Source organism: Anabrus simplex, chromosome 1 (genome assembly GCF_040414725.1).
Source record: "Anabrus simplex isolate iqAnaSimp1 chromosome 1, ASM4041472v1, whole genome shotgun sequence".
Taxonomy (NCBI): Eukaryota; Metazoa; Arthropoda; class Insecta; order Orthoptera; family Tettigoniidae; genus Anabrus; species Anabrus simplex.
In genome coordinates this window covers 644,337,073-644,360,230 of record NC_090265.1, presented here as the reverse complement: position 1 = coordinate 644,360,230, position 23,158 = coordinate 644,337,073, and the positions used below count along the sequence as shown (strand labels likewise).

General features: G+C 38.9%; 1 protein-coding gene across 2 annotated transcripts in view; it reads right to left on the bottom strand.

Annotated features, from left to right (window-relative positions):
* Positions 1–7,628: 7,628 nt before the first annotated feature.
* cyc (basic helix-loop-helix ARNT-like protein cyc) overlaps positions 7,629–23,158 on the bottom strand; it is an 816,156-nt gene continuing 800,626 nt past the window's right edge. For both annotated transcript variants that reach the window (XM_067135751.2, XM_067135752.2), the window contains one exon: positions 7,629–14,154. In XM_067135751.2, coding sequence (XP_066991852.1) covers positions 13,967–14,154 — 188 coding nt within the window. In that variant the 3' untranslated portion in view covers positions 7,629–13,966. The remainder of the gene's footprint in view (positions 14,155–23,158) is intronic.

Below are 23,158 nucleotides of genomic sequence, written 5' to 3'. Positions count from 1 at the left end.
CTCCTCATTTATTTCCCTATCCCATCCTTTCCTTTCTTCTTTCTTAATTCCACTTCCTGCTCTATTAATTATCTCCTAATTCAAGCCCCCGCTATATATAATAATAAAAAGAAATTTTAAAAATTATTTATATTATGTTCCACACCTATTTTATCCTCAATTAACATCTTTGTTTCTCTCTTTTTCTTTTCCGCATTGAACTGGGTATTATAATATCACGTACGGTTCAGATCATTATAACATTTAAATTTATACCTTACGCCACCTCAAGAACTACCTGAGTTCTTATCTTCAAGAAATCACACGCTGTGTAAATGCGATTCTCAATTGTTTTAATACTGCGTTTTCTATGTCAACTGTTCTGCATCTCCTAACTTCAAGAATCTGATGTACCTTACTATATATTTCTATCGTCAAATATATTACACTGTATTATATGATTTGACGCCTAGCAACGTTTACAAACTTGATCCTAGAACTATTTAAGTTTTCATTGAGTTCCATAAACATTTAAAAACACAGTGACATTAGCACATGTTTTACTGCTCTCCAAGAACTTACGTTGGGCTTCATTTATATGACTGATCCTCGACCTCTTCAAGGTTTTAAGAACTTTCAACATGCAGTGTTATAATATTTTATGAACTACAACTAGTGGAAAATTTATACTTCACCTATTATTTTCCTGTGTATTGTACCGCTTATAATCAACTAGTAATGTAACATTACATTTCTAATTCTACATGTATTGAAAAGGTTGAACCATTACATAACTTCTTTCATTTTAATTATGTAGGTATGACTCTCAGAATATCATGTAAATAAGGATAATGTAAGTAGGGATGTAAATAAATGAGACTATATTCAAAGAACAGTATAAATATAAATATTTATCTTCAAATTCCAACATTTAGAGTACACATTTTTACAAGATTCAGGTTCAAGGTGCTATCATAATGATTTACATGATTAATTATCATGGTATTGTCCATTTTCTTGTAAAAAAGTGATGGGACAGAAGAAAAATGTATGCCACATTTGTAAAAGTAAAGGGAATTTGCACTGATATCAATGAGCAAAGGCTTCTTAAGTAAGGCCTAACAGTACATGACCACTTGCAAATGATGTTGGCATAGTATATCAAACTTATTAGAAATATTACACTAATGTCATTAGGTAGTATTTAAAACAGGTTTACCTACAATTTACTTCCTTCTCCAGCTGTACCCTTCACTTCTGTGAACATTATCTGGTAATAAGGATCCTTTCATTTCTACTTTGTAACAACAGGAAGTGTAACCCTCCCATACCTGCAGCAGCAATTTCTTTTTTACACTCATATACATACAAAATGGAATTTAAAGCTATGCTTAATTAGAACTTCCAGAGAGAACAAAATCACTTCTTTTCATATGAAGCAATAGCCCTTTCTTTTACTTCAAACTCTTCTTCAACCTTGATTAAATGAATCTAACCCACAACTTGGCTAAGTATCTTGCAAGATGCATAATTTTCAAGATGTAATATCAGCAATGAGTGAAAGAATATTGTTCATTTTCTCCTGTTAGATACATTTCCAATGGCAAACAATCTATTGCTACATTCTCCTTGCAGAAAAAGCTTAAAAACAAATGGGAGAGCAAAATGGCAGAATACGTATACACTGAATATTTTTAAAATAAAATTTCATGGTAGGAAAACATTCTGTATGTATGCCTGAATTTAAATACGACATGTAGAAATAATGAGTTCCAGAAACAAGTTATGCATCCTGAGCCTTAAACATTTTCTGTGGATCTTCCCAGCTGGCAGGTAGGATTTTTGCAAAATTTTGTTCAATCAGTGGAAAGTGTCAAAAATCATTTAATGTGTAGGCCTATTTAAAATTTGACTGAATTATATGAACCATGAGTACAGAAACTTCAGTGAAAATTCTTGACTATAAATGCAAGCTGACTGGAAATAAAAATTTTCAACATCTTCTTAGAATCTGGTAAGTGCAGTACAGTGCAGTGCAGTACACTCTCTGTAAATCAGCGATGTGTCAGTCTAGCCCCTCCAGCAATCCAATATTTTCAGATGGGCATTTGCAAGCAAGTGGAGGAAGGGACAAGACATCACATGCCACTGGCCATGAGCCAAAAACAATATGCTTCTACTCAGTCAGTTGCATATTACAAAATAGCCAAAGATGTGATGAGCAGAGAAGAAGAAGAGGAGGAGGATGGGAAAAAAGTGGCAGCTGTTCATACAATGTGCCATTAAACTGCGACGAATGTCTTCCCAACCTCCATTAAGTGGGCAGAAGAAAATATTATGTCTTGCTAGTGATATTCTAGTGTGGAAGAAAAAATATTGTTTCATGCAATTTTAAATTTTCTTTACAATTGATACTTCCTATTTTTATGTATTCTGTGCAATACACAGTTTTTATTATTCCAGTAATCTGGTACTATCCTGGGCTGATATCTGCCAGATTAGTGAGAGTGTACTGTATTTCTTTCTGTTAACTGTTTCATTTGCTTGATTATTTCATTACTGTGTTAAGTTAACTGGTAACCCCTCATTGCGGGAGTAATCAGAGCACGTGCCACTTGTTTGTGTGGGAATTAGGAACTTAAAATGTGCGATATTGGAACCACTGTAAATTGATAGTTTCAGCACACATGCACACAAAATGTTGGTACAATCAATAGAATACACTCCTACTCTACAGTACATCACACACACACCTTCCCACTGGAATGCAGAGGCACATCTGCAGTGGTTTTGTGTTGTATTTGTTAAGAAGAACACAAACAACCAGCCCCAAGCCAAAAGAATTAACCAGACATTGCTAAAATCTCCAGCCCTACTGGGAATCAAACCTGGGACCCTCTGAATGCAAAGGGTCTTAAAGAATGTTAGTCTCACAGTGATTCTTCTATATAAATCTGTATTCAGTGTGTGCGGTTAGGGGCGCGAGCTACGAACTTGTATCCATGAGATAGTGGGTTCGAACCCCACTCTCAGCAGTCCTGAGGGTGGTTTTCCGTGGTTACCAAGTTTCACACCAGGCAAATGCTGGGGCTGCACCTTAATTGAGGTCAGGGTCGCTTCCTTCCCACTCTTAGCCCTTTCCTGTCCCATCATCGCCTTCGCTGTGGCATAAAGCACCTAGTAAAAAAAAATATTTCAGTGTGTACTCCTATGGCTTTATACAGAGTTTGTAATTTATCTCAGATTATATAGTAGGCTTGTAATGAAATTTATTTTTTCTCTCCCTTCTTGTAACTTACACACTACATCCTTTTCTTTTCAATGCTTTTATGATAATAGGATGAAATATTGATGTTTTGGTTCATATAACTGTGTATAAGAAACTAAATCACTCACATTACACTTCAGAGAATAACATTTCTTATTAAAGAACGACTTAAACTAATTCCAACATTGATTTTTTTCTTCAGTATTCTTTTACATCAATGCTGATATCATGCCTGTTGCCATCTTCGATATTCTTTCCCTGAACAGGCTTTATCTGAACTCTATGACATCAACAAAGCACAGCTGATCAATAATTTCAGATAATTTTACAAACCATTATTATTTATACCACACAGGCTAGTTGATATAAAAGGGATTTCAACCTGTCATTTGTTTCCATTCACAGGAAAGTGAAAGGATCCCATACAAGTTGCCATAACTCAAATTCATCTTGGAATTTTAAAAAATCTCAGTTAGGAGAGGAAACCAAGAGCTATGCAATGTTACTAACATGATTAATAAAATAGTACTCATACATGAAAGAAGAAACTTCACATGATCTCAAAATCACTACCAGAAATTATACTACAATTTTCAAATCATAAGATGGTTGTTCTGTGTGTTTGCTATCGACCACATTCTTATCTGGTAAGTTAATGTTTTCTATCTGCTTTCCTTGCTTCAAGCAAAATCTTATTGAGATAAATATGAGCTATTTCCCTTACTGAGCACCATAATAGTTGGATTTGGTCCCTTGATTTTTAGTGTTTACGTTTACCAAGCACCATTTGGTCCCCTCAGTTGCAGTCATTAAGAGTTACCGATCTGGGTACCACTCAAGCTTCCTCTGAGTTGTTCTTCAGAAAGATTCTGAGACAATTATTAACAAACTTATCATTTTATCATGTGAGTAAGCCCAGTCAAATTTATAGTTTTTGAAATATCTACAGTAGCACTTTTAAATTTCCTCCCCAGCCCTTTTTTATTTTTTATTTTACCCTTTCCATCACTCCAAAAATATATTATATCTACAGTCCTAAGGAATGCTGTCCAGTAGAACCTTGCTCATTCATTCTTCAGTAAAGTGTATGTTTGGTTATCCATTCCAAAGAATAATTCAGCTAGTATTCTGTATGTACAAATAGGAAATGTGGAATCTGAAAGATCAAACTAAGTAGAATTCTATATTGACAGTCCCCATGTATACTACTGAAATTTACTGTTAGCACGTTGTGCTGCTGCATACTGTCGATACTTAATGCTGATCAAGAGAGTTGGCTACACTGTTCGGATCATATAGCTGTGAGTTTACATTCAGGAGGTTGTGGGTTTGAACAGCACTATTGGCAGCCCTGAAGATGTTTTACGTGTTTTTCCATTTTCACACCAGGCAAATGCTGGTGCTCTACCTTAATTAAGGCCATGGGTAGAACCCTGTTTTATTCCATTACTATCACAAGATCTTTTTGAGTCGGTGCAATGTACACCTAACGAGAAAAATATTTACACCGCTCGATCACACTAATGAATTCTTTATAAACAAATATGTTACCAGTCACAATTTTTATTGAATCTTCTTCACAATGTGTTTCAGAGTCTAGGCTATATAAGCATGAAAAATCAGCAGTTGCTACACATCTACATGACACAGCACATGAAATATCAAATATTGAAAATTCTCTCCACCATTTTACATACACACAAATCCAAAAGGGATAAAATTAAATATTTTAGAAACTCTAGAAACTTATAGACATCAATTAATAGATCCTCAACGTATGCTCAATTATAAAATTGAAAATGAAATAAAACTATTCAACTTTAGCCGCTACTGTATATTTCATAAATGACCTACTAGAGGCATGATTTTTGGATTCATTTCTGTTTTTTTTCAAAAAGGAAACAATTTTTTGTGTTATTTTGTGAAATAGTACTGACCCCATTGCTTTAATTTTGCTTTAACCCTTTCCTAAAGTTATTCAGAAAATGTTTAATTCATGAGATTTGTGAATGATTTATGTGAAAGATAAATAAAGAGAAACAATCTTGATAATCATTCATTATTCCTTATGCAATCTTGATTAGAACTATCATATAGCCCTAATCAACGTTGCGTAACAAATTACCCCTTCACCCTACATGACCATAGATGTCATATAATTACTTATACAGAAGTAACAGCATTCCACTTGCATAACATGGAAGCTAATCAGAAGCTACATGTGGTGTTTTTACGGAACACAAGTCTCCCCCAACTTCTTCCCAAAATATCTGGGTGTCACAATGGATCGATCCTTGTCATTCAAACAGCATTCCCTGAATATCTGTCAAAGAAGCTGAGTACAAGAGTAAATCTGCTGCATAAACTAGCGGGCAGCAACTGGGGTGCAGATGCAAACACTCTTCGCACTGTTTCACTTTCTCTGGCATACTTGGCTGATGAGTACTGCACTCCTGTGTAGGAAAACAGCGTACATTCGAGCAAGATTGACATACAGCTCAATGAAACCATGAGAGTTGTTACTGGTATAATGAGGTCCACTCCTACTCAGGGGCTGCCTGTTTTAGCAAACACTGCTCCTCCATATCTCTTGAGAAAAGCAGCAAAAGTATAGTTGCTCAAGAAGACCTTAACACACAGGAACTCACTCTTGTTCAATGCCTTACGAGATCCACCTGTGATGAGGTTAAAATCCTGGAAGCCACTCTGGACTGATCTACACTCCAATGAAAAATTCAGTGTAACAGCAGAATGGAGACAGCGATTGGAACAATGTTCACCCACCAACGCTTTTCTGATTAAAGACCCAACGAAGAAAGCGCCAGATTGCGATCTTCCTCGACATGTCAAAACTCAACCGTTTCAAAACAAGCAATGGTAAGTGCCGATATAATATATATAATGCAAATGTCCAACTAAATACAATCAAATTAACACTTAAAAATATTAGTACGTTATTATAAATTATTTTCCATATTAGGCAAAACAAATCTCTGTCTATGCTACCATAATTAGTGATTTTAAGTCCACTAGTCAAATTTGTCATGTGTGCCATTTATATTAATCTAAAATGATCAGTCCTAATAAGTAACACATGTAGGCCTACATGTACAACTAAAATATTAAAATTGGAGCTGAGCTGTTACACTGGTGTATGAAATTAAAAACTGAGCTTGATAGCTGCAGTTGCTTAAGTACGGCCAGTATCCAGTGTTCAGGAGATGGTGGGTTCGAGCCCCTACTGTCGGCAGCCCTGTGGTTTCCCATTTTCATACCAGGCAAATGATGGGGCTGTGCCTTAATTAAGGCCATGGCTGACTCCTAGCCTTTTCCTGTCACATCATTACCATAAGATCTATCTGTGTTGGTGCGATGTAAAGCAAATTAAAAAAAAAAAAAAATACTAAAATAACCATCTTGTGTTCTTAATTGATTAAAGTCTGTTATGCTGAGTAACATCCTTATTCTGTCTTCTGTTTCCCTTCACACACGTGATATTGAAATACAATTTCAGGATTGTTAATAAATTTTGCTGTAGTTTTTCACTATCCATGGAAGTTGAGACTGGGCACTTAACACAGAAGCGTTTCGTAATAATAACGATCCTTTTGTAGTTGAGCATAGGTTTCTGTGTCGCTTCTTAGAGAATTACTTAGAGACTTCAAACAAACAGAATGTAAACCTTTTAACGGTTATAAAAGAATTGAAAGAGCTCATAGTACTTTGCAAGAAACTGTAGTTGTTTGGTGGAATAAATTTATTTCCACAACTAGCAAAAAAAGGAGACAGTTGTATCTGTATGGACCTCATAATGTTGGTAAGAGCACTTGCACAGGGTATATCATAGGAAAAGAAATGACGAATAGAGTGGGTTTTTTTTTTTTTTTTTTTTTTTACCTGTAGCTGTGTGTAAGAGTTTACAAGATGAATTAACTTGAGATGATACAATTAAATTGTTTGATGGAAGGGACCCTTAAAAACCAAGAGAACTTAAGGCGATACTCCGGAGATAAAAATAATTTTTACCTAATGCATGGTCCAGCACCATGGCTAAATGGTTAGCATGCTGGCCTTTGTTCACAGGATTCCCGGGTTCGATTCCCAGCAGGGTCGGGAATTTTAACCATCATTGGTTAATTTCTATGGCACGGGGGCTGGGAGTATGTGTTGTATTCATCATCATGTCATCCTCATCATGACGTGCATGTCGCCTACGGGCGTCAAATCAAAATACCTGCACCTGGTGAGACGAACATGTCTTTGGCACTCCCAGCACTAAAACCCATACACCATTTCATTTACCTAATGCATAGATTTTCACGAAACTTTGTGGAAATGTCACCTATATAAAAGTAGAGATATCACAAACATTCCTTTCACATACAATTATAGTTTTACAAAAATAATTTTTTTTTTGAAATTTTTAATTCCATTTTTCTTCATGAAATTTAATTAACATGTTAATGTAAAATCGTAATTAGGTAGATAATACTTCTTTTAAAAGCACAACATATCAATTTTCCTGTACATAATTTATATAAGGAAATGTATCATACTAAAGTTTGTGTAATGTTTAAGTTCTAAAATTTTGGACTTAAAAATCCCTGCTATTTGAAAAAATTCAGCAATCAAAAATTCCATATGCAGGTTTCTTAATATAGCTGTGATACATATACTATACAAATTTTGTTACATTTGGCAGAATATTATGGGAGAAAAATGGGATTTAAATGTAAAATTACAATTGGCAAATAAAGCATTATTACAGTGATAAATTGTTTGAATTCAGCAGAATAACTTCGTGAAAAGAAAAAAAGAAACGCAATCCTTTCAATTTCAGTCATAAAAAAAATTACCAAAATGAACAAAATATCGATTTTTATCTCAGGAGTGTCGCCTTAAGTCGAAGTCATAACTGACGAGACTAATACGCAAAATAATTTATAATAATGTACAAATATTTTTAAGCATCAATTTGACTGTATTTAGTTGGACATTTACACTATATATGAACAGTTTTAGTTTATAAGTGGCTGAAGATTACCCATAATGGGGTCGAAACTGGTAGCAATGTATAAGTAATGATATGACATATTAAACTGTACTGCATAGGTGGACCTTCATTTTAATTTCTTAATAATGTGCATGTTTGTCAGTATGGATCATGATTAAAGTTTATATCATACGATTGTGAAGAAAATTAAATAAGGTTTGACTGGTAACGGATTTAATTATTTATTAAAAATTAATTCACAGTCACAGACAAGGCCTAAACAAAACATGTTTCTGTTTAATGCTAATTAATGCTATTTACATATTTTTTTCATATACAGCTAAAGTATAAGCAAATCAAAGAGGTTCGCACTATAAAACACTATTTCTCACATTTTCATTTCCAAAAGTGTACGTAAGGACAGTCAATATTTGAAGTTATTACCAATTGGTTTGAAAAACCTATCTATTGCTGCAGAAAAAAATCAAGAAATGGCTGTATACTGACTTTGCACTTCCCCGGCATGAAGTAAAAAAGCTGTCCTAGTATTCTGAGCAAGAAGAAGATATTTCAATATAAGATGTTCCTCCCTGCATATTCATTAAATCAGGGACAAGGAAATACAGGTGCTACAAACGAGAATGGTCATTGCAACAATGGGAGAATAGGGACGTTGCGTTGCTCACAACTGCAGCATTCCTAAAACTATGTTTCTCCTGGGTGGAACTAAGACTGATTGACATAGAAAAGACAGAATGCCTTGGTGATTTGAGCAGCAAATATGTTGAACACCATTAGGAAACAAACATACAACACATGGACCTACCCTCAAGCGACGGCAACGTTAGTCATGTTGTGTTTTCAAGCAGGAAAAGTGATAACTCGTATGTTATTTTCTCTGGTTCATATTCCTTTTTTGTGATAATGTCAAAGAGTGATTTGAGTGATGAGGAAGACATTATTATACTGTACTAATATTATTGGTTACATTTTCCTTTAAGGAAAGGAAGACAATTTTGGATCCATCCATACATTCAGAGAAAAATAAACTGCAGACTATTCATTGCTGTCAAGGAGATGGAACTCACAGATTCAAAATTCATTGCTTTCTGTAGAATGTCTAAAGCATCCTACATTCACCTGGTAAAATAATGGCGTGTGGCCTCCGGAGATGCCTGGTGCAAGCCTTTTGATTTGATGCCGTATATGCGACCTGCACATCTTTGAGGATGGGGCCCTACCTATGATGAAATCTAATGCTGAAAACATCACTAACACCCAGCCCCTGAGCCATAGGAATTAACTAATGAAAGTTAAAATCTCCAGCCCAACCACGAATCGAATTCAGGACCCTTTGAATCTAAGGCCAGCATGTTAACCATTTGGCTATGGAGCCGGACATTCACTTGGTGAAAATAATTGCTCCTACTTGAAATTGTAGAGAAGGGGCTGTTTCTCAACCTCCCTCACAGACTTAATGTTTAATTCTTGTTTATTCATTCACTCCAGGAATGCCATATGTGGAGGGATATACGAAGCGTGTTTTTTAAGTAAGGTCCGTTTTGTTGTAGACACTAGTAGTTCGCGCGCATATTGCAACGAGCATGTGCGTCGTGTACCGGGATGCCTCGGGAACAACTGTGCTCAGTTTCAGCTCTGTAGCTAACCTGTACGATTCTGTTCTGTGCTTTCAAAATGTTTAAGACTATCAACTCGCCCGCCGCGTGTGAGGTTTGGTCAGTGATACGGTTTTTGTCAGCAAGGAACCTGTCTGCTGCAGCAATTCATCGACAGATTTGCAAAGTGTACGGTGATACTGTTATGAGTGAAAGCAAAGTGCATAAGTGGGTACGACAATTCAAAGATGGCTGTGACAACGTCCATGATGAGGACCGCTCCGGTCGCCCTTCTTTGATTACAGACGATTTGGTGGCTTCAGTTGAAGCGAAGATTCGTGAGAACAGGTGCTTCACAATAACAGGTCTCTCAAACGAATTTCCTGATGTGTTGAGATCAGTGCTTTACAACATTGTTTCTGAACACCTAAAGTTTAGGAAACTGAGCTCCCGTTGGGTCCCAAAACTCTTAACAGAGGACCACAAAAACCAAAGATTTGAGTGTGCAATGAAGTTCTTGACTCGTTGTGATGAAGAAAGTGATGGCTTCTTGAGTCAGATCGTAACTGGAGACGAAACATGGGTTTCGCATATCACGCCCGAATCGAAGCAACAGAGCATGGAATGGAGACTCATACACTCACCTGTAAAGGTGAAGGCCAAACAGACTATGTCCCAGCGCAAAATCATGGCATCGATGTTTTGGGATAGGCATGGTGTTTTGTTGGTCGACTTCATGCAACGAGGAACCACTATCAATGCAGAAGCATACTGCCAAACCCTGAGAAAGCTACGCAGAGCGATTCAAAACAAAAGATGTGGCATGCTGACAAAGGGAATTGTCTTTCTCCATGACAATGCAAGACCTCACACTGCAGGTTAGACCTGCGATTTATTGGACAGTTTTGGCTGGGAAGTTTTAGACCACCCACCCTACAGTCCTGATCTTGCGCCAAGCGATTACCATCTGTTCCTCCACCTCAAACATCACCTCAGTGGCAACCATTACAATGATGATGACGACGTGAAAACGGCAGTGAACTCTTGGTTATCGGAGCAGGTGGCAAGTTTCTATGAAGAGGGTATTTTAAAATTGGTTACAAGGTATGATAAGTGTTTGAACAAACTTGACAACTATGTCGAAAAACAGAGTGAAGTATTTACTTTCTGAAAATAACTTTACTTTCTTGAAATAACCTTTCATTGTGTACTTATTTTCAAACAGACCTTACTTAAAAAACACGCCTCATATTCACTAATCTGTGATTTTGTGGTGTGTTGTGTGTAAATGAAGATGTGTGTGTTTTAGACAAACAAAAACATTCATCCCCCCAAGGTAGAGGAATGAACCAGACATGGTTAAAATCCCCAGCTCGGACAGAATTCAAACCTGAAGCCTTCTGAACCAAAGGCCCTGCACTAACCATTCAGCCGGACCCTCTCTTGCCTATTATGAAATTGATGTTCTGCTGCATATAGGAATTAACCTATCAAAGCCCACGTAGAGGCAATTGCAGTTTGACATGATAGTCTATCAGATGTATACAGGGCGAGATGAGCAATCATGTTTGTACAGTTGAACCTCTCTTATGCGGACACCATCGGTTGCATGGAAAAATGTCTGTTACAAGAGGTGTCTGCTGAAACAAGGTTGTAAAAATTAATCAAACTTTTTAACGGCAAAGAACATCCACCTTAAATATAAGCATGTATCTTTATTTTGATTATACTAAATAATTTCTAACTAAATACTTGCTTGGGGAATATTAGAAGTTATTTTACAGCTTTTACAAACATTATAGTTTCAGGAAGTAATCATTCAGCTGTGTGTGTAAATTTAGTACAATTTTTCATCACCTTGATATTCTCGAAAAAGGAATACATTCTATTAAACGGTTCCATTGTTTTATCCCCGTACTCGCGATCCAGCATGACACACAAATTTTTCATCTGCTTAAGAATCTCAACTTTCAGAATATTTGTGATTTCTTGCAGTTTGTCTTGTAACATTGGCCCATTCGCTCACAGTTTCTTTGCTTGAACAAACTTGAACCACTTATATACTGCAATGTTCACTTCTGCAAAAATGACTCCCACTTTCTTTTCACTCCTCGATCTCTATTTTCCTTCCACCCGTTTAAAATTTCATTTTAATTCTTCAGTTGTGGTTGACTTTCCCTGTATTGAAATTTTTCAGGGAGTTTTCTCACTGAAAGTCCTCATCTCTTGTTACTCTTGTTTACTGGGTGCAAGGTATTTCTGTCCCAAGAATAGCGCACAAAACTTTTCCTTTCCAGGTTTTACTCTTCGTATCTTGTGAGTAAACAGAGCCACTGACAGCATTCCCAGGCAGCTAGATTTCTCAGAATGTATACTAATTAGAATGTAAGATGACCATAATGAAAAGTTTGGAAAGAGCCCTGTACAGAAGAATTAACTTGACTACTACAGCATTCCTACGTACACTTCTTTCTCTCTTTTCCTTGGACTTGAAATAGTATGAAAATTCTGTCAGGAGAATGGTTTTAAAAGAAAGGTTGACATAGCTGGGACACGTAAATTGTCTGCTTAAGACAAGTGGACAAGAATAACGTCAATGCCCGCTATCCGGAATTCGAGGCGTCCGCTTAAATGAGGTTTATTTAATACGCGCCTTATGTAAAATAAAATCGGTTCCGTGGAAAAATGTCTGTATAGGAAGGTGTCCACTGAATAAAGGTGTCCGTTAGGGCAGGTTCGACTATATTACTATGGGTCATGAAATCATTTATCAAAACAGCATACTGTAAAATTATTCTTAACTCTTATAGGACCAATTGACCATATATCATCAATGCCTACCCTTGCAAGAAAGATTGACTGACGATATATTGTCAATGGCTGCACTAGTTAAGAGAAGCTGAGTGACAATATATTGTCAATATCTATACTTGCTAAAATGACTAACAGATAAAATATTGCCAATGGCTGCACTAGCTACAATGACTAGTTGGTGATATTTTGTCAATGGAGTAAACCTAAAACATGTTTCAAAACAGTCCTCTTATTCACAATACCTGTTTTTCATTTCCCGCATAAAAGAGGATGATTTTTCTCAACATCATAATCAAAATCATATATTGATATCTTAATTACAGCCTATGTTATGGACTGATGAAAGGAGAACTTCAAAATATGCCTATATCTTTTTTTTTTTTTTTTAAATCACATCTCCTAGTAAACAGTTGGTCTTTTCTTGGTGCACTCTTCCTAAACAAGCCCAGTCCTAAAATGGGTTCATATATATTACAGCTCTCTTTATGCCTGACAAATATCAACTAGGTAATAGGAGCAAGTGGTTATTATCTGTTAGGCCTTAGAATTGATGACTAATATTTCTTTAACAATGTGCCAACTTCACCCCTCATCTTCAAGTTGTATGATCACAGTAGGTTTTACTCACGATGTTGCAACATTCTGTGGTCATCAGCATAAGGCTAAAGAGAACACATCCCTTCAGTTCACTTGAATGTCACTGTTCACAAACGCTAGTTCAGAAAGTTGTACTTTTAGAACCATCTCTTCCCTTGAACCTCCCACAAACATTGATATGTAGTTCCTTCACTAACATGTTTGCCCACAGGTTGAGCAACCAATTTAATAGAGCCTACTTAAGAACTAGACACATTTAGCCTAATCCTGAGACCATATGGCAACCCTGAGAAAGTTCATGAACTTGTCTATTACTGGCAACACACTGTTCAAAAGTTTTGCACTAAAAGTTTCTTATGTACATTTCGTGGAATGTTTTTCTTGGAACCGAACATTATTTTAAAAAACAATTATCACCTATACGCTTTCCTCTTAGAAAGTTCATATTAAAGCTGACAGTAGATTTTTTTTTCACATCACAGTCCACTCACAGCACTTACTGGCCTCATATTACTTCACACTTTTTTCCTGACCAGGAATCACAACACTATATTCAGAGACACATGTCGCAGTATTTTTCACAGATGTTCTTATTATAAACACATACTGTCTTGAGTCTCTTCTAGAATCAAAAAATGATTTGATTTTGTGCTCAATGGCATGAAATAACTTCTTTTGAAACAGGAATGATGGTCTAACTCAGGGTAAAGGCCAAGGAAGTCCTGAGAAGTCAACTGGTCCCCCTAAGCCTGCATCGGCTTCTAGGAGACTCATAATGACTGCCATCGCTGCCTCATCATTGCCATCGTTTGAAGCATTAGGATTCGGTGATTGAGGTAACACTGCTCCACTTATCATATCCATCATGTCATCAGTATCTCCACCTGCTAAATAAAGAAAATATTATAAGAGGCTTATAGAGTGTAATGTACAAGGGACGTTCAATGTATAACACAACACATTTTATTTCTTGGCCAATTTTGGTTTTAAAAAATTGGAGTTTTGTTTGGGACATCTTTGAATATTCCCGCTTCGTCTCGTAGAGTTCCATTATTTAGCGATAGGTCGCAGCGCTATAACTAGCATTCAAAATGGCATCTGTAATGGACGTGCATACCAAACAGAGATCAGTTATTGAGTTTCTTTTGGCGGAAAACCAGGGCATCACAGATATTCATAGGCGCTTGCAAAATGTGTATAGGGACCTGGAAGTTGACAAAAGCAGGGTAAGTCATTGGGCGAGGCATGTTTCATCATCACATCATGAACAGGAGCTCACAAAACTTCAGTGGACTGTTCTTCCTCAACCACCCTACAGCCCAGATCTTGCACCTTCTGACTTCCATGTATTTGGCTCAATGAAGGATGCACTGCACGGGAAGCACTACGTAGATGATGAGAAAGTTATCGATGCAGCACAACGCTGGCTCCGACATCCACCAGTCGAGCGGTACCACGCAGGCATATAGGCCCTCACATTACGGTGGAGTAAGGACGTAGCATTGAACAGAAATTACACTGACTGACAGAGCAAATGCAACACCAAGAAGGAGTGGTTCGAAAGGGATGAAAGTTGGGGAAAAAACAGAGACAGCACGGACGAATAATTGATGTTTATTTCAAACCGATATGCAGGTTACACAATGCTCACGGCATCGACTCAGTAGGATGTAGGACCACCGCGAGCGGCGATGCACGCAGAAACACGTCGAGGTACAGAGTCAATAAGAGTGCGGATGGTGTCCTGAGGGATGGTTCTCCATTCTCTGTCAACCATTTGCCACAGTTGGTCGTCCGTACGAGGCTGGGGCAGAGTTTGCAAACGGCGTCCAATGATATCCCACACGTGTTCGATTGGTGAGAGATCCGGAGAGTACGCTGGCCACGGAAGCATCTGTACATCTCGTAGAGCCTGTTGGGAGATGCGAGCAGTGTGTGGGCGGGCATTATCCTGCTGAAACAGAGCATTGGGCAGCCCCTGAAGGTACGGGAGTGCCACCGGCCGCAGCACATGCTGCACGTAGCGGTGGGCATTTAACGTGCCTTGAATACGCACTAGAGGTGACGTGGAATCATACGCAATAGCGCCCCAAACCACGATGCCGTGTTGTCTAGCGGTAGGGCGCTCCACAGTTACTGCCGGATTTGAGCTTTCTCCACGCCGACGCCACACTCGTCTGCGGTGACTATCACTGACAGAACAGAAGCGTGACTCATCGGAGAACACGACGTTCCGCCATTCCCTCATCCAAGTCGCTCTAGCCCGGGACCATGCCAGGCGTGCACGTCTATGCTGTGGAGTCAATGGTAGTCTTCTGAGCGGACGCCGGGAGTGCAGGCCTCCTTCAACCAATCGACGGGAAATTGTTCTGGTCGATATTGGAACAGCTAGGGTGTCTTGCACATGCTGAAGAATGGCGGTTGATGTGGCGTGCGGGGCTGCCACCGCTTAGCGGCGGATGCGCCGATCCTCGCGTGCTGACGTCACTCGGGCTGCGCCTGGACCCCTCGCACGTGCCACATGTCCCTGCGCCAACCATCTTCGCCACAGGCGCTGCACCGTGGACACATCCCTATGGGTATCGGCTGCGATTTGACGAAGCGACCAACCTGCCCTTCTCAGCCCGATCACCATACCCCTCGTAAAGTCGTCTGTCTGCTGGAAATGCCTCCGTTGACGGCGGCCTGGCATTCTTAGCTATACACGTGTCCTGTGGCACACGACAACACGTTCTACAATGACTGTCGGCTGAGAAATCACGGTATGAAGTGGGCCATTCGCCAACGCCGTGTCCCATTTATCGTTCGCCACGTGCGCAGCACAGCGGCGCATTTCACATCATGAGCATACCTCAGTGACGTCAGTCTACCCTGCAATTGGCATAAAGTTCTGACCACTCCTTCTTGGTGTTGCATTTGCTCTGTCAGTCAGTGTATGTTGAAAAACAAGATATTGCAGAAAAGGATTGGGGATTAACACAGTATTTGAATCCTCAATAAAACCAACCTGCTTTAAGAAAAAAAATGTGTTGCATTATACATTGAGCTTGCTTTGTATACCGCATTAATAGGAGGTAAATAATACGATTAGACAGATGCTGCTATACATATACAGAGTTAGTATTGGAGCCGTATTAAAGTAGAAAAGGACAAACTTGTAAACACAAAAGAACAAGGACATCTTTCAAATAGATAGGCTCTCTCTCATCATCAATCCCAAAGCCTCTACATCCATTTTTTCTCAGCTCCAGATGAACTTGTTTCTGTTTGTCAGTTTCCATGTCCTGCATCAAGACTAACGATCTGTCAAAATGGCTCCTCAATGACTGTTGAAGCCTGCCCTGTTGATGAAGCTAGGAAGCAGAAACAAGTTCACTGAAGGCTGAGTGAGAAGAAATGGATGTAGAAAAACTGAATATACAAACACATATAGATTCTGGCCTTATGCAATAATGTGACTCTTCTCAAAAGTACTTTTTTTTAGTAACTGTTAGGTTCTTCAATCTGCCAAAACTAATTTTGAGTAATAAATTTATGTAAACTACCTGCAAGAAACATATGGTAACAGCATTAAACCTCCTTTTATTTATTTTATTTATTTACATAGTTTATGCCCACATTGGAGCACTTAAATCAATCCATATACACTACAGTCTTCACAATATTAGTTGTAATATTTTCTCAACTTCCTCTTCTCTTCCCAGAACTTCTTCATTTTTTCTGACCTGGCTGCCCTCTCTTCATCTGTAATGGTGTACTGTTTTCATTTGACTGTTTTTAATTTTAGTCTTGTATCTCTACTTCTCAGAATCCTCTTCTCTTTTCTCTCTGCAATTTGTTTCATTGTTATATTCAGCTCTTATAAATCATTCTGGATCTCAACAAACCAGTTGTTCTTTGTTTTACTTTTCCAAAAGAAATTGAATAATTGTTTCAGTAGTCTGGTCTCTGGTAGTCTTACTATGTGGCTGAAAAAGGCAATTCTCCTTTTTCACACTGTATCCACAATTGATTCATTTTCCCGATAGACTATTTCATTAGGCAGCAGTCTCCATTGTCCATTTACTTGATGTTTTTTATTGATGATTGTCCTGATGATCCTTCTGTCTATTTTTTGGATTTTATCTGTTGTTGCTTTGGTATTCGACTTAAACACAGTTTCACTTGAATACGTTGCTTCAGGTTTAACTATTGAACCATAATGTTTGAATTTGGCATTTATTGAAAGAGATTTCTTATATGTTGACCATCTGACTCGTGCTTGTCTCTGTTTTGTTGTTCTGCATTCTATTGAGGCTTTCTCATTTAGGTTCCAAGTTATAATTTCCCCAATATACTTGAACTTTTTTACAACCTTAGTTTGTTTGTTATCGTTTAGTTGAATGACAGGGGTGTCCACCTCAAAGGTTGGCATAATTTCTATCTTTTCAAATGAAATTTGTAATCGCACTTTTGCTGCAATGTTTTCTAGTTGTTCAATTTGGACTTTAGCCTCTTCCACATTATTTGCAAGCAGTGCAAGATCGTCTGCAAATGCTAAGCAGTTTAGTTTTGTATTTCTACCAATCTTGATGTTTGGTTGGCATTTCTTTCTCCATTTTCGTATGACCTTCTCCAGTACACAATTAAACAAAATAGGTGAGAGACCATCCTCCTGCCAAAGTCCAGTTTTGATTGTAAATGGCTCTGACAATTCTCCTCTAACTTTAACTTTTGCTTTAGTATTCTTGAGAGTGATTCGAAAAAGGTTGATCAGTTTTCTGTGAACACCAAATTCTTGAAGGGTATTCAGTAATGACTCCCGATGAATACTGTCATAAGCTTTTTTGAAGTCAACAAAAGTGATGACTAGGTTCTTACTTTGAGCTCTTTGATGCTTCATAATCCACTTAAGACTGATGATTTGATCTGGACAACTTCTGCCTGGTCGAAATCCTCCTTGGTACGCTCCAAGCTCTTGGTCCAGTTGTTCCTGTATTCTTGAGTGAATAATTTTAGAAAAGATCTTATATGTGACATCAACAAGGGATATCCCTCTATAATTATTGGGATCTGACCTATCACCTTTCTTGTGTAGGGAGTGGATTATTGCTGAGTTCCATTCCTCAGGCATTTTTTCGGAGGTCCATATGTCAACAATAGATTTATGCAAATTTTGGAGAGTTTGATCATTGGCATTCTTCCATAATTCTGCAACCAACTGATTTTCTCCTGCTGCTTTATAGTTCTTGAGCAAGTTAATGGCTTTGATCACTTCCTCATATGTTGGTGGTATAACCTTTTCTAGTGGTGTTTTGTTTTCTGGTTTGGGGTCAAACTCCAGATGTTCTCTTGGGTCGTTGCAGTTGAGTAATTTTTTGAAGTAGACTGCCAAGATATTTGCATTGTCTTGGTTGTTATGTGCCATTTTTCCCATTTTCATTTCTCAGCAGAAGTGTTGGTGGACTGATACTGTTTAAACATCTTGTAGTAATCCCTTGTTTTATGTAGCTTGAATGATTCATCTATTGTTCTGAGCATTTCATTCTGATGATTCCTTTTAATTCTTTGAATTTCTTTAGCCACTTGTCTTCTAGCAATAGTTAGTTCTGCTGTGGATTCGTCAGTTTTTCTTTGTTGATCATTTAACCATGCTTTGTGCCTTGTTTGAATTGCCTTATCACACTCCTCGTTCCACCAGACATGTTTCTTCCTCCTTTTAATGGGAGCAAGTTCTTCAGCTACTGATTTCAATTTATTAATTATCACCTCTCAGTCATCACTTAGTTGTGTTTTAGATCTCTCCAAGTATACTTCATTATTCATTAAATAAGTGGGGTCATAATTTCTCTTCCTGTTGGATTGGGCAGGCTTACGTTTTCTCTTTGGTGTCAACTTGATTTTTATTTTGGATATGTAATGATCTGAATTTACCGAGCTCGATAGCTGCAGTCACTTAAGTGCGACCAGTATCCAGTATTCGGGAGATAGCAGGTTCGAACCCCACTGTCGGCAGCCCTGAAGATGGTTTTCCGTGGTTTCCCATTTTCACACCAGGCAAATGCTGGGGCTGCACCTTAATTAAGGCCATGGCTGCTTCCTTCCTACTCCAGCCCTTCCCTGTCCCATCATCACCATAAGACCTATCTGTGTCAGTGCGACATAAAGCAACTAGCAAAAAAAGAAAAAGATCTGAATCTGAATCAATGTCTACTCCATGGAGAACTCTGACATTATAAATTTCCTTATGATAATTTTTATCCATTGCAACATGATCAATTTGGAATTCCCCCAATTTTATGTTAGGACATTTCCAGGTCATTAATTTGTGTGGTCGCCTTTTAAATCTGGTAGTTTCCAAAATAAATCCATGGTCTGTACAAAGTTCAATTAACCTTTCCTACTACTAGGCGGTATAGCCTTTCTCGTCCTATTTTTGCATTAAAATCCCCCAGCAAGATTTTAACATGTGCATCAGGAATGTTGGATGTCATATGGTTGAGTTCCTCCCAAAATTTGTCCACTTCTTCTCTATCCTTTCTTTATCAATTGTTTCTTTTTTCAAGTATAATACTGTTACCATATGTTTTCTAGCAGGTACTTTATAAATGTATTACTAAAAATTAGTTTAGACAAACTGAAGAACCTAACATTTATAAAATAACAGAGTCGAAACTGAAAGGAGATGGCTTCAGATATTACAAACCTTTTCAAAAGGTAATGTTCCCCTAGAATATGATGCATGATATTCTGCTCTTAGCCATTTCATTTCCATTTTGCTATCTGTTACAGGTTCTTTATACTCAGGAAGTAAAATACTCTCTATTGTGATAACTGACAAAGTGCTTCTACTATATCATGAAAACATTAAAGCAGAATGTTGAATATGTTACTTAGTAGAGGCAAAATAAATATTACATTTCTTCTAAACCTAACCAAACCCCATGGTACTTACGCCCTTGAGAGGGCTTTGGCCTGCCCAGTAACCGCTGCTCAGCCGAAGGCCTGCAGGTTACGAGGGGCAGTGTGGTCAGCACGATGCATCCTCTCGGCTGTTATTCTGGGCTTTCGAGACCGGGGCTGCCATCTCACCGTCAGATAGCTCTTCAATTCTAATCACGTAGGCTGAGTGAACCTCGAACCAGCCCTCAGGTCGAGAGAAAAATCCCCGACCTGGCCAGGAATCGAAGCTGGGGCCTCCGGGTGAGAGGCAGGCACGCTACCCCTACACCACGGGGTTGGCACATTTCTTCTAGAAGCTGATAAATATTTCATATGTGATATTTATTTGTCCACCTCCTTAGCTGTGCAGTTAGTATTCTGGCCTTGAGTCAGAGGGCCCCAGGTTCAATTTACAGCCAGACATGGAAATATAATGGCATATGGTTAATTCCTCTGGCACAGGGACTGGGTGTTTGTGTTTGCCATATTACACTTTTCTTCATCTACATACAACACACCACACTGCCAAATACCACTGAAAAATGTAATAGTGAATACATGCCTCCACAGTGGGTTGGAGTCAGGAAGGGCACCCAGCTAAACTCGGCTAAATCCACAAAAAGCTCAAACCCCAATAAATTGGGGAAAAGGCCAGGAAGAATAAGTTATATATATTTGAACAAACTTCAGAACACAGCACAATTTTACTTAAATGGCAAGAAGGGAACTAAAATTTCAGTGGTGAGGCACACTTCTCCAACTCTGCCAAATATTAAAATATCTGGGTATCATGCTGGACTGTACTCTGGCATTTAAACAGCATTGCAAATACAAGGGAAAAAGTAGCAGCTCAAAATATAGTCAGGAAGCTGATATACAAGGTGAACTTTGATAAAACCGACAAACAGCAAGGACTTATTCCTGACTGGAAATGGAGGGAAAAATGTCCTATGAACATGTGTCTGGAAATGAATCATTGCGATGGTAGATGGCACTGACGAATGAAATTTTCTCTGACTACTTGCAGTGTGTTTCTTCTGTTGCAGATAGTGTGAGTGAAGCAACGTACTGTCGGAAGCAGAATGGTCCGGTATTCATGTCGGGAACAATCCAAGATGGTGTTTGTGTACGGCCAAACCAATGGAAACGGTCGAGAGGCAGCACGGCTATACCAAAACAAGTACTCTCACAGACACCAACCACATCACACAACATTTTAAGCCCTTTTTGGGCATTTGTATGATCATGGGTCCTTTCAGAGAGACGAACGCGCAGGGAGGCAGCGGACTGTGCATACACGAGATCTGCAGGAACAGGTTCTACAGGACATTGAGACGAACCCTAGTACAAGCTCCAGGCAAGTGGCCCGCCAACATGGTGTAAGCCAGACTGCGATTATATGTATCCTGCATGACAACAACTATTATCCCTACCACCTGCAACGAGTGCAAGGATTATCAGCATCGGATTTCCCTCTATGGGAAGGATTTTGTCGATGGTTTTTGCACCAGGCCATCACAGTTGTGGGATTTCTGTCTTTACCGATGAAGCAACCTTTACAAGAAATAGCATCGTCAATCTGAATAATCTTCATCTAAGTGCTACAGAAAATCCCCGGGGAATGGATGAAGCATCTCACCAGCATCGGTTCAGTATCAATGTTTGGGCAGGGATTCTTGGCGACAAAAACGCCTCAATGGAGGAATGTACCTGGACTTCCTGCAGAATACTCTGCCTGGATTGCTTGAGAATGTGCCTTTGGCAATAAGACAGGTTATGTGGTTTCTGCATGATGGAGCACCACCCCACTTCCTCATTACAGTTCGCCAACACCTCAACAACATCTTCCCCAGGTGCTGGATAGGACGCGTAGGCCCTGTTGCATGGCCTCCTAGATCACCGGACTTAAACCCCCTGGATTTTTATCTCTGGAGACATCTGAAAGCGTTGTGTATGCTGAACCAGTTCCTGATGTGCAGACCCTTCAACAGCATGCTCACAACGCCTGTGATGCTATTCGGCGAGAAGCCGGAACGTGTGAAAGAGTGAGGCAATCCATGATACGACGTCTGAACGCGTGCACTGCAGCCCATGGAGGCCACTTTGAACATCTGCTGTGACGTGGATGTGATTCAGCTATATACTGTGTTCTGGGACTATTTGTTGTTGTTGCACGCACACCATCTATTTCCGGACACATGTTCGTAGGACATTTTTTCCTCCATTTCCAGTCAGGAATCAGTCCCTGCAGTTTTTCAGTTTTATTGAAGTTCACTCTGTATAGGAACTGGGGTGCTAATCCCTGAATCTTCTTAAAGAATGTCAGCCCTGGAATTATTATATGTTTGCTGCAGCATAGCACTATAGGGTGGCTCTGCATTATGTGAAACAGGTTTATGTCATGGTGAATAAAACTGCGAGGGTTGTGTCTCGATGCCTGATACCAACTTCTGTGCTGCTGATTCGGTGAGGAGGACGCAGCAGACAGATTCCAACCATCCACTCAGACCTAGGAAGAGTTTCCTATCAAGGTCCCAGATTTTGGATACAACACTGAAAGGAACCACATCATCAAGTGGAAGAACAAACTGGACCACCAGAGCATCCATATCAAAGATCTAGGTCTCGGTAGCAATCAACCCTACACGATGTGGTGGATGTGCCACGTTGCAAGACAACATACAGAGATGGGGCCTCCTATCAGCTGATGTGGATGTTGAGTGTAAGTGTGGTGCTGTGCAAGATCCTGATCATTCTGACATGGCCCAGCTTGAACATCCCAGTACAGTTCAAGATATTGTGCAAGCTAGAGATGTAGTCAAATGTGCTGCTAGGTTTTGAAGAGCTGTTGTTTCAGCAGCATGGACATAATTATATACAAGGTGTTGGTTGGAAACAATGTTAAGTGGACACATGAGCATTAGAGTGTAGGTCATCCTCTTGCGCCGTTGCATTTTATCATCTCCTGAA